This window comes from Thunnus thynnus, chromosome 8, assembly GCF_963924715.1.
Source record: "Thunnus thynnus chromosome 8, fThuThy2.1, whole genome shotgun sequence".
Lineage (NCBI taxonomy): Eukaryota > Metazoa > Chordata > Actinopteri > Scombriformes > Scombridae > Thunnus > Thunnus thynnus.
In genome coordinates, this window is record NC_089524.1 from 8,497,962 (window position 1) to 8,510,346 (window position 12,385).

At 39.4% G+C, this 12,385-nt stretch overlaps 1 protein-coding gene across 4 annotated transcripts in view; it reads right to left on the reverse strand.

The window, feature by feature from the left end:
- Positions 1-10,522, reverse strand: part of lrrc7 (leucine rich repeat containing 7) — a 75,238-nt gene extending 64,716 nt beyond the window's left edge. For all 4 annotated transcript variants that reach the window (XM_067596337.1, XM_067596335.1, XM_067596338.1 and 1 more), the window contains exon 1: positions 9,931-10,522. In XM_067596337.1, coding sequence (XP_067452438.1) covers positions 9,931-9,955 — 25 coding nt within the window. In that variant the 5' untranslated portion in view covers positions 9,956-10,522. The remainder of the gene's footprint in view (positions 1-9,930) is intronic.
- Positions 10,523-12,385: the final 1,863 nt, after the last annotated feature.

Genomic DNA, 12,385 nt, shown 5'->3' on the forward strand with positions numbered 1-12,385 from the left:
GGGGGTTTACATGGCCTCCTCCGAGCCAAAATCCATTGACTACTTGCTACTTATTGCTATAATCTCCAGACAAATAACAGTTACTGTTGGTAAAATGTTAAAGCCCATTTAACATTCCTCAAATCTTGAGTATGTCTATATGACAGTAAATATTTATGACAAAATATACGCAAAAATCAAAGTTAAAGTCTGTATGGCAGAGATAATCAATATTTTTATAACAGCGATGTATCAAAAGACAACGTATAATGTTAGAGGTGTTGCGCATAGTGATGAAACTACAGAGAATTATCACCTGACTCTGCAGCTCCCCTCGACTTTATGGAGCTTTATAACCAATTTAGCATTTTTTTGCTGCCCGGCTGCAACTTTACTATTTTGGTTCACTCTCATAGCGTCGTTTTCGGTTGCAGCAGGCAGCTGTTTTCAGAAAAATAGCTCTAAAAACTCACTGTACACTACTTGCTCAGCACCAGACAACAAACAGACACAGTTAGTGACTAGCTGGTGAACATAGTGGAGCATTTAGCAGGTAAAGAAACAGATACTTCCCCCAGGAGTTGGTAGAGACCAAAAACAGAGAGAAAATATAGTGAATATTGAACTTCTATTCACCAGGAGGCCAGAAACTCGACTCCAAATGATTGATAATGTTGCTCCCGTAACTGCTGGATGTGAAAATAAACAACTGTTCACCATATTAGCTTAAAAGGTGATGATGTGTCAGTTTTGAGTTCACAACTTGTTTCTGCTGCACCCAAGTAGCCAAAACATCAGTTATTGCAGATTTAAACGCACAATATGTAATTTCAGCTGCTAGGGGTCTGTCAATAAAAACAATAACAAAAGACGGAGTGTGATGACGGTGTGAAGTAGAAAGGGATCATGGGAGTTGTTATCTTCATTGTTAAACAACCAACTTCTCCGGGGTAGGATTACTCCAGTGTTCATCGTGCTCAGGATGTTTTTACCGGGAGCCGAATTACCCGCAGAGGTCTCCTCCTCTCCAAAACACACGGACCCGGTGATTACAGGTAAAAACACTGAATAAAGCTGTTTCACTGGCTGCTAGCCGAGCTGCTGCTAACATTTGCCCAGTTTATCTCTCTTATAACTTAAGATCCAGACATCCGACGACTAAAATCCTTCATCCGGCTAAAAGATAAAGTTAAAAACCACCAAAATTTATCATGAAAATGACTTCAAACTGATTAAAAGTCAATTTATAACAGTTTCTATGGAACAACCACAACACTGATGTATTATCTTGTATGTGTGTAAGCTACTCTTTGGTAGACACAATTATAGCGGACAAACACAGCACCGACGCATCTTGTGTACTATAATCTTTGGTATAGGAGGTATGACGCCATTGACAGGCGACCAAATGAAACAGTCCGTTACCTTGATTAAAATTACAGATTTCTCTGGGTTTGAAAATTGTTGGAAACATTTGGGATGCGGAATAATTACATATTATAGCTTTAAGTCTAATTTATTAAGAATTAAGAGTTTATTAAATAGTTTACCACTCAAAAAGTCGTCTAAATCTGCTTTATCAGGATGTGTGGGTGTGTTTTGACAATAGCATCTCACCAGCAGTAAATGCAAACCAACCCACACCTGCCATCAAATTTAAATATTGCTAAATTATGTCTGATGCATAAAAATAGATTACACAAATGCAGAAGTCGTACATATAAAACAAGCAAAACTGTTTGAACTTGAAGAGAATTGTGAGTTCATGTGAGACCGCATGGCTCAGAGTAAGAAGCTGATGGAGAAAATATATTTTCAGGACCTTCGAGACTTTAACTTACACTTATAAACACAGAGAGACGGCAGTTAAAGAGAACCTGCTGTCTTATTGTGATGGTGAAATGCCAAAGAGCAGCAAACGCCAGCGTACACTGACACAAGCCATCTCTCAGTCTCTTCCTGACTGATAGCCAATGACAGCTGAGCTGAGACAGACAGAGCGGGACAGGAGGCAGATGCTGTCGACTTTTAGAGAGATTACCCTCCTGCTCTCCACTTCCTCTTTGTCTCTCTGTTCACTTTGCTGCTCTGCTTTGTACAAGTGTTGTCTACAAACCAAATTCACAAAAATGACCAAAAACTGAGAATTCTTCTTATTCTAATTACAAGTTGATTGCAGCTATATGTTTCCCCATTGTGTCCCCAGTGTCTTCCTCTACAGACAACTGTTCTGCTTTTATCCCATCTGGCCAGTGCTCTTCCATTAATGGAGGTTGTGGTTATTTTTGCTACAGTAAAATGGCCATTATTAATAGACTCAAAAGCTTTCAATTACTTCCATGTTAAATGCTGTGAGTCTAAAACGGATGAGAGGATTTTAAAGAGTCTAACAGAGGCCTTAGGACTCACATTCAAACATCTCAGCGTCCCCTCATGAAGGGGTCGTCTCATGAAGAGCTCAGACCAGGGGACGAGCGGGCTTTTGTCCCATTAAGAGAAGCCTGGGTTGCCCACGGCAACACAAACCAGTACAGGATGCAGACAGACCCGCCTCCTCCTCCTATCTCCTGGGAGACTGTCACACATTACAGCCCCTCTCTAAGAATTACTGGATCGGTTTTGACTTGGCACGTGGTTTAGGAAGGCCATTATTACTATATTAAAGCATCTGCGGTGAAGATCATGTTAGCGAAGATGTTTTTAATCCAACAACAAACTGCTAATAAAGTTATACCATATTCTCTCTCACCTAATGTTCAAGTCCTCCACTGTAACTTCTTCAATAAAACAAAAAAAGTGTTAATATTTATTTCATCTCCTTCACTGTGATGATTTGTCTACTGACTTCTTCTTTTAAACTAGGGCTGTAACTAATGATCATTGATGATCACTTTATCTATAAAATGTGATAAAACAGTGCAAACGTCTGTTATAATTTCTCAGGGTTGAAGGTGATGCCTTTCAATGTCTTTTTTTGTCAGTCCAAAAAAAGTTTTTCATCCTACTATCATGTGTAACAAACAAATAAATCATCACATTTGAGAAGCAAAAAGCAGCAAATGTTTTGGCAAATTTACTTTAAAAATTACAATTATTTGATTATCAAAACACCTGCCAGTTAATTTTCTGTTGATCAATTAATTGACTGAATCTACTAAAACACTCAAAATTAAAGTCATCATTATTTTAAGTTTTTTTCTCAAACTTTAAATTCCCGGGGAAAAAGAAATGAAATCTGAAAGTGAACAGCAGTATACTGGGATCTGACTTTTCAAGTATAACAGTCAGCTATCTGTCCGCAGTATGAGCTACACTTGTTCACTGCAACAAAATGAGACTTAAAGATTTTATTTCTAAATTCCTGTGTAATACAGTTTAAGAATGCGGATTACTCACCTTTGTTAGAAATGCTAATTTTCAGCTAATTTAGGAGCTAGCTTTGAAATGAGTTATTTCATTGGCTTATCTTGCCATCTACTGTGTTGGAAGACACAGCTTGTCATAGCTGGAGACAGTGCTCATGTTTCAGCTAGATATGTTGGTATTTAAGTCAAAGTCCTGTGTCTACTATCAATGTTATCACTATTTTACCAATAAAGGTAGTTCAAATGTTCTGTGAATCCAGGTGCATCTTCATTCAGGAGGCTTGTATAAGATACAGAAAGTATGAATCGTCCTACAGAATGCATGGGTCGTTCATGTATTAATATAGATGACCTCAGTTGAATCAGACTCTGTCACTACACACTGTAAAACCATCCAGTGAAGAACATAAGAACAAAACGCAACTGAGCTACTAAGTCAAGAGTTTCTGTGGGTTTGGGGGTTCAGGTGAGGTTGGTTGATGTCCAGACTGGGTTACAGAAGATAATCTAAGATTGATGTGAAAGAGCACATTTATTATATTTAAAAAATATAATCATTTATGTTCTCTAGTTGGAGCTCCATCCACATCTATGGCCATACTGATAACAGAACACATAAAAATGGCCTACTTAGATTCACTCAATGACTTGTCATCTCTCTAACTTTTTGGGGTCATGGGAATTTGGAAAAATTAAAAACAGGGTCATAAGATGTTGAAAAACCTTGTACAAGGCCAAATTCCATCAGGTTGTAACTGAGCAAGCAGGAAACATGGAGGCAAATAAAACTGCACACACAGGATTCAGCAGAAACACTGGGTCACACCGTATGACACATTAGACAAGTGTGAAAGACTCAGCTATCCACACACACACACACACACACACACACACACACACACACTGAGCCTACTGTACAGTGTGAAACACCTTGCTACAGTCCTGCCAGGTTGTTTAACAACTGCATGGTTACCTATGGTTTTTGCCAAACTGTTACTTTGCACATGATTAGAACAAAAAGACACCGAAACCTGATGATGCTCATCCAAACAGCCATTCCTTTGACCTTCTAACCGGCAGCAGCGAGGCACATATGTGGCCCTGCTGCCCCGCTACTGTCCTCTTTTCCACCCACTCGAAAAGCAGCTGGATTTCAGGACACACTCAACAACAATATTCCAGCTTGACTTCCTGCCTTGTCAGTGACTCTTGTCAGGTCATCTTCTTCAGTGTTCTTGTGGCTGTCACAGCGGATGAGGACAGACTTTTTGTTGAGACAGAGAAATACTGTACCAGCAGCAAAATTTATCACAAAAAAAAAATGCTGCCTGGTGAGCCACAGCTGTGGACACTGGATCTTGAAGTGAGGCCTGAGGAATCACATGACACTGCTGCAACGGGCGTTTTGCACTTTAGGGCATAAAGTTGGCCACCACTAAAAATAAAGAAAGTATGTTTGAGTAGTTATAAGATGATGAGCCACCACTGATTGGCTCAAGTTTCTTAAAAATGCTGCAGAAATGATGCGGAATGATGCAACTTAGAATAAATCAGCGTTAATATTGAAACTGTTTGGGTAACTTATATAAGAGATAATAAAGGCTGCAACTAATGATCATCTCCATTATATATCAATCTGTTATTTTTTTCAGTTAATCATTAATACTATAAAATATAAGAAGATCGTTAAAAATAGCGCCAAGCACATCTTGTTCATCTGACCAATGGTCCAAATGATAAATCACAGAAAAGCAGCAAATCCTCACATTTGAGGGGCTGAAACCAGAGAATGTTTTTACATTTTTTGCAAGATGGAGAACTTTCAATTGATCATTTTTGGAAATAATTCACAATTTTGACTTTTAATTAATCGACTAATGGCACAGGTCTTTTTGAAGCAAGTAATAAATAATCAGTGCTAAGTTTTTAATGTCACCTATTGGGTTTTTTGCCTGGACAACTTTTTCTACACTAACACACACATAAGAACTATCACTGCTCCATGCAAGCAAACTCTGACTTATGCAGAAATGCATAATGTGCTATGGAGTGACTCTCAAAAGCAAAAGTGACACTGTAAGCATTAGATGTATAGTTAAATACTCCACACCAAGATCCACTTCCCTATTACACCATAAAGAAACAAGATCTAGAAATTATAATTCAGGCCAATGAACTATGTCACCCTCGAGAGAACAATGTGCATGATGCAACCACACTGTCACTGAGACAGGAGGGATAGATCGGAAGCTCCCATATGAATCTGTATTCACAGTCAAAAAAAAAAAAAAAAAAAAATCACATTAAACCAGTTAAATGAACAAAACGGATGAGATAAATTTATCCTCTGTGAGACCAGTTTGGAACAGTTTCATGCAGCCTGTGTGAACCTACAGTACAGTACGTGCCGTGACAAAGAGGATAATGTTTCTGTCTGTTCCTCCTCCCTTCCTCCCTCCCTCCTCTCCTCTCTCTTCTTCTCTAAAATCCTGCAAACGTTCCATAACATATGGATTTGTTGGTTTTAGGAAAATGCAGCAAAATTGGATGACATTAACAAGTGCGCGGTTTCTGCTTCAAGTCATACTATCTAGCAAACATTCACCCCCTCAGTTTGAACTCTTGAAGGATTTATGACAAACAAAATTTCCACAGAAACCAAATCTCAAACCACTCCTGCAAAAAGGCTGCAATGAACAGTTATTTCCATTGTCGTTTATCTTGATTAACCGATTAATAGCTTTCTCTACACAAAATATAGAACCTGAATAATCTTCAAATGTCTTGTTTTGTATGACTAACAGTCCAAAACCCACAGATATTCCATTTATAATGATATATAACAGAAGCAGAAGCAGAAAATCCTCAATTTGGAGAAGTTGGAGCCACAGAAGGTTTGGACATTTTGGTTAAGAAATCATATAAATGATTAAGCGATTTCTGTTGATTAATCAATTAATCAAGTAATTGTTGCAGTTCTATCCTGCAGCATATTTCATGTCTCCACTGTCTCTCTCAGTCAGCTCAGTATGTGCCAGACAGTCATCTTTTTGTAAGCTAAATACACAACTTTCCAGCTGAGCTATCGCCTTGTTTGAAGCAACGAATCTCTGCCCAAAAGTAGCATTTGAAAAAATGTGAATGTGTTTTCTGTCTGTAAAGTGGCTATATAAAGATTCAAGACTCTCCATCACATCTTCCCCAACTTCCTCAGCATCACCATAACTGACAACGTCAACATATCACATATCTCCTCCACCATAATCAACGACATCCTTGATAACATCACAGTTCATCTTCATGATCATTATACACACTGCAGATGTACTGGTATCTCTGTCCCCCTTCCCTCACTGCTGGGTCTCTTTCCCTTGGCCCATCACCATGACGATGGGAGCCGGTTCCATGGATACAGTCACTAGGCAACCAGCAGCATCAGCAGCAGCAGCAGCAGCAGCAGGAACAGCAGCAGTGTGCTGTCAGAGCTCTAGTGGAACTACAGAGAGCCTGAGCCAGCCTTCCTCTGCAAGCTGCATGCAAGTTTGCTCTCAGAGGAGAAAATGTTAATGCATTTATCGTGTCTCGGAACTGAATCCTCTTACATTACACTCCACACTGGAAGTACTTAATTTAGACTGACATAAAGGACTTGTGGTGCATTTATAGTTATTCTAAAGTGGGTACAGTATGTTGGTAAAATGGAAAACAGATGATTAAAGGGTGTGTGTGTATATGGTTTAAGGCAGCTGTGTAAACTTAGTAAATATCAACATAATTACTACTTTCACCATCAATACTGGCTCAAATGTGGATACTGCTCCTCTCACTCTATCTCTTTATGCCTTTTTAGCCATGCTAGCAGCAAGGCTTTATGGCTGGTAATGTCATGTACAGACACGCATTTTCCCAAGAGGATGAATCCTACTGACTTTGGTGATCCTCTGACTTTACCTGCAGTGCCACCATGAGGTTAACATTTTTGGTCTTGAGTGAAATGTCTCAACTGTTGGATGTATTGCCATGAACTTTGGCTCAGACAGCCATGCCCCCCCTCAGGATGAATTGTTATCACTTTGGTGATCCCTTGACTTCTAATCTAATTTGTATAATACCTTAGTCAGAAACCAAATACCTGCAAAATGAATGGCATTCTCATCTTTATGCACACAACAAATCACTGGATGAAAATTTTACCCAGTTTGGGTGAATATTGGGTTAATGTTAACCAGAAAACCACCCAAGACAATGAGGTTGTTTTGACCCAGTTTTAGTGGGGTTTTTTCTTATTATTATTTTAAAGTTGGGTTATCCAAACTATAGCTTGTTATAATCTACTCTACTCTTTTCAAAAGTACGTCACAGTTTGTTAACGATTGTTAATAACTTGTGTATCTTGTGAATGTCAGATGCACATCGTTTTGTGCAAGAAACAATACATTGACAGTGACAAGTTTTTAGCTAAAGCTTGCTAAACTAATTGCTACTGGGTACATTTAGTCATTTGGCCTACACTTTTATCCAAAGTGAATTACAAGTGAGGCAAGACAATGTAAAGTTAACCCAAAGTTGTGTTGGTGCTATATTGACCCAAATTTTAACCCAGTGATTTTTAGTGTGTACCAACATTCATGGTCCTCAGAGGATGAATCCTACTGACTTTGGCGCCACCATGAGGTTGACATTTTTAATTTTGAGTGAAATGTCTCAACAACTATTTGATGGATTGCCCTGAAATTTGCCTCAGACAGTCACGTCCCCCACAGGATGAAATATTTATCGCTTTGGTGATCCCCCGACTTCTAATCTCGGGCCATCATCAGGTCAAAGCTATAATTTGTCCAACACTTTAGTTTGAAACCAAATATCTGCTAAATTAATGACATTCTCATCATCAATATTACACCTGCTTAACATCAACATCCAAAAATTTCTATTGTGAGCATGTTAGCGTGCTGATGTTAGGGCTGTAACAGCATCACAGTGATGACAGCATGGCTGTAGACTCTTTGTCACATTTTCTCATACCAAGGTTACAACCAAAGACAAAAAATAAGGCATCATACATACAATAAAAACTGTGAAATAAGCCATTAATGAACAAAAAAGCCACTAATAAGCAGTCAAGCAGCTTCCTAAAGAGACCATCATGTATCTGGAACCACTGGATCACATTTCTACCAGGTAATTTAACCCTTATTTTAATGTTGGCAGGCTCAGCAATCACTCTAGAGTCTCCACAAAGTAACTACAGAGTTTTCTACATCTATAAACCAGCAGAAAGACATACATTATATGCACAAAGAAAGCGATAGGACCTCATTTATACCGGGAATGAGGCTAATCACTCTACTGGAGAAATACATTTGAAGTACATGTGGCCAAAGAAAGAGATCATACTAAACTCACATAATGGCCTGTTTGCAAAATGATACAAAATAAGGCTATTAGCAGGGACTGCAAAGCCCTGCTCAAAAGAAAATGTATTAATAGAACCCATCTAAGAGGCAACACAGACAGAGAGGCTTTGAAATATGTTGCATTGAAGATTGTAATTAAATATTCCCTTTGATTAGAAGGAGCCTTCTTTTTTTTTGCATGTTGCTTTACTGCCCTGCAAGTCAGAAAGACATATATATAGGGGCTATTCAGTGTAGCTTAAGAAGAAGACTGGGCGACAAATTACAGTACATAACGAGACAAATTATGATGCGGGGGGGAAAAAAATGCTTTAACCTTGCACAGGTGTGTAACAGCTGCAATAAACCATTCAGCCGAATGGTTAACAAGCCCGCTCATAACAAGCGTGACAGACTGATACGGCAAAATAATGGGAAAGATAGGCTAATAAGCTGCAATACCTCAGGCTGCATGGTGGATTTAACAGGTGTGTGTGTGTGTGTGTGTGTGTGTGTGTGTGTGTGTGTGTGTGATAATGTGTTATATGAAAGCATAAAGCTATCATGGCAGAAAGGCTGGGGGTTACATGCCAAGACAGGAGGGTATATGACACTGCATCATATATCACCCCCCCAAAACACACACACACACACACTCTACCCCCCCACCCCCCCCACCCCCCTTCCCCTCCCCTCCCTCTCTTCCTGCAGTCATGGCTGTTTCATTAGCTCATCACAGAGCTTGAGAGGCCCGTGGATGAGGGTCTATGAAGTCAGCTGAACATTTTGATAGATACAAATGATAGGGGGGAAAAATACATTATTCTATACAGCAGGCATGCAAGATCTTGTTCCTTATTAGCAAATAATGTCATTCAATGTGTCGCATGATGCCAGCCTAAATAACAAATTGATGTTCATAACATATAGAAATCATGTATGGCCAGTATTAACCCTATAATAACATTTAGAAGCATATGGTGCATGAATGACTGTAAATGTATAAGACATTTATTTAATGATTTTAACATTAGCTGTATATTAAAAAATAGTATTTTGTGCAATAAGGTCCCACTGAGTCCTATAAGGTAGCCTATGAGTCGATATTAATGTGATTTTGCATTAAGGGATGCCCATCATCAACACTGACTAATACTGCAGCAGGTATGTGTCTGTCCGTGTCGCCTTACGTTGTAAAGTAGAGTAGTTATCCATCTGTCAGGCTGCTGGTGGCGGATCCGGTTTAAAAAATAAAAATCACTCTGGTGGCCCCTGTGGACACCGCAGCACCGGACAGGATCAGTCTACCGGGACGAACCGAACCGGTGTGAAACCAGGACAGGTACCTTCACCCGCGCTACCAGCCGCATCTTTAACACCCCCGGGGCCAGAAAACGGAGGAGGTGAGCACATCAGTCCGGGTGGTTTGATTCATTTCAGGATCATTTAAATCCAAGTCGGTTAAACACACAAACACACACAGCTTTCAGTCCCCGGTATGTATAATGTAGTATCGTTACAAGATGCCTCGCTCCGCCTCCATATAATAAAAAGCACACAAGATGCGGACACACCGGGGATGCAAAAGGTCAGTGTGCGGTTAGGAAAAACACACAAACGGATCCGTGAGAGGAATCGTAGAGAGGAGCGGTGCCCTTCTTCTTCTTCTTCTTCTTCTGCTTCTCCGTCTCCGTTACCGTAAACCCCGCTCCATTCAGCAGGAGCGTCTCCTCCCATCTATCCCCCGTAGAGAGAGAGAGACAGAAAGAGAGAGAGAGGGAGAGAGAGAGAGAGAGAACGGGGGGGAGGGAGGGAGGGGTGGAGGGAGAGAGATGGATGAAGATGGAACGAGGACGCCAGAGTAGGTGCGTTTGCGCGTGCGTGAGTGTGTGCCTAATTGTGCATGGACATGCTGCGCGCGTGTGTGTGTCTGTGTGTGTGTGTGTGTGAGAGAGAGAGAGAGAGAGAGAGAGAGAGAGAGATAAAGGCAGAATAGAAGTCGTCCTTTTATCTCAGTGTGTCAGCACTCACACACACACTTGAGCAGGAGCTCGTCCCTGAGACTGTTGCCATGCTGCCTCTATATCTTTTCCTGTGTGGCAACTGTTTCTGATGTGGACAAAAATAGCCCAATTTTGCAAACAGATGATATAAAATGAGAAGGGTTTTTTTTGTATTCTAAATATATATTTATATGCATATTTTAAAAAGAAAGAAAAAAAAAAACACTGTGAAATATGTGTATGTCAAATCACAGCTGACCTCCTGTTGAAGGGGTTCTCCAGTGATTTAGTGTTGCACAGTTGGGGATCTTGCCAGATGGTCAAAATCAAAGCAGCAGAGGCTGAGATATCCTTCATTTGAAAATACTGCATAGCTTTTGTCCATGTAAAACAGTCATCAGTAATTATAAAGATATTTCTCTGTTATGCTCATTTTATATATGATTTTTAGCTAAAATTTTGGTCGACTGAGTCTTTGTCAATATTAAGTTGCTTTAGTATATTCATTTATTTGTCGAAATACTGTAGGCTACATGCTTTTGTTTTTACTGTTAAAACTAATAACAGAATGATTGATGACTATACAAAACATATTCCTCTGTGAGTTGACTATCACATTAATAAATCAAGAACAATGTGCCCAATTTCAGACTTTTTTTCCATTGACGTGAAAACTTTTATGCATCCTTTAGCAATCGCCAAAGTCAAAAAGCTCAAAGAATTTCAACTCTTCTGGAAAACACAGTGAATCACATTTGATTTAATTTGTTTTGTCATATTTTATTGATGTATTTATTGGTACTAATCTTTCATGTTGTATTGTCCTTGATTTATTATTCAAGCGCTATGTAGATGTCAAACTGTCTGATATTCCTCTGCTCTGGTTTATAAATAAAGTCGTTTGCATTTAAAAAGTTCCTAGTACTGTATGGGTCCAGTTTCAAACATAATGCACTTCCCATAATGCAACTCCATAACATATTATACTACACCATGTTCATGTCGTATCAGTCTAACTGTTGTTACCAGTTTCTGAACATGCAGATGTTGTTCATTGTGTTCACGTCAACGTCTACGTCGTAATTGCGACTTGGAAACTTACATTATTCTGAAAGTTCTGACTTGGCATTAAATAATACGAAAGTGCCTTAAAACCAAGCAAAGATGGACTTTCAAGTAATTAACCTAAATTTAAAGATGCCTTGTGGAGTTTTCTTGTAAGTCATGTTTACATTCAGTGCTTCTAGTGTATCTGTAGGATATCCTTGAGGTCTAATAAATGTTTTGAGTCAATTTTCATTGCTACATTTCTTTGTGTATTACCACCATTAACGGTCTATCAGTGCCACAGTGTGACACCAACGGCATGAATCAGAAGCCCAAACACAGAGTAACTAGTGGTCAAAAACTCCACAGGGTACCTTCAATGAAAACACTGCTCTTTTGTCGATGCAAAATGTTTTTTCACCCTCACACGTCCAACTCTATTCATAAACCATCTTGAGTTGCCAGATGACATCAATGACTCTTTCTCATCTCTACCATCCATCCCATATGATGTGAAAGCAGCATTAAACACTCCTTGCCTGGTAAACACCCATGTCTTTCAAACTCCAGCTTCCCGTTTGTAACACAGGCCCTC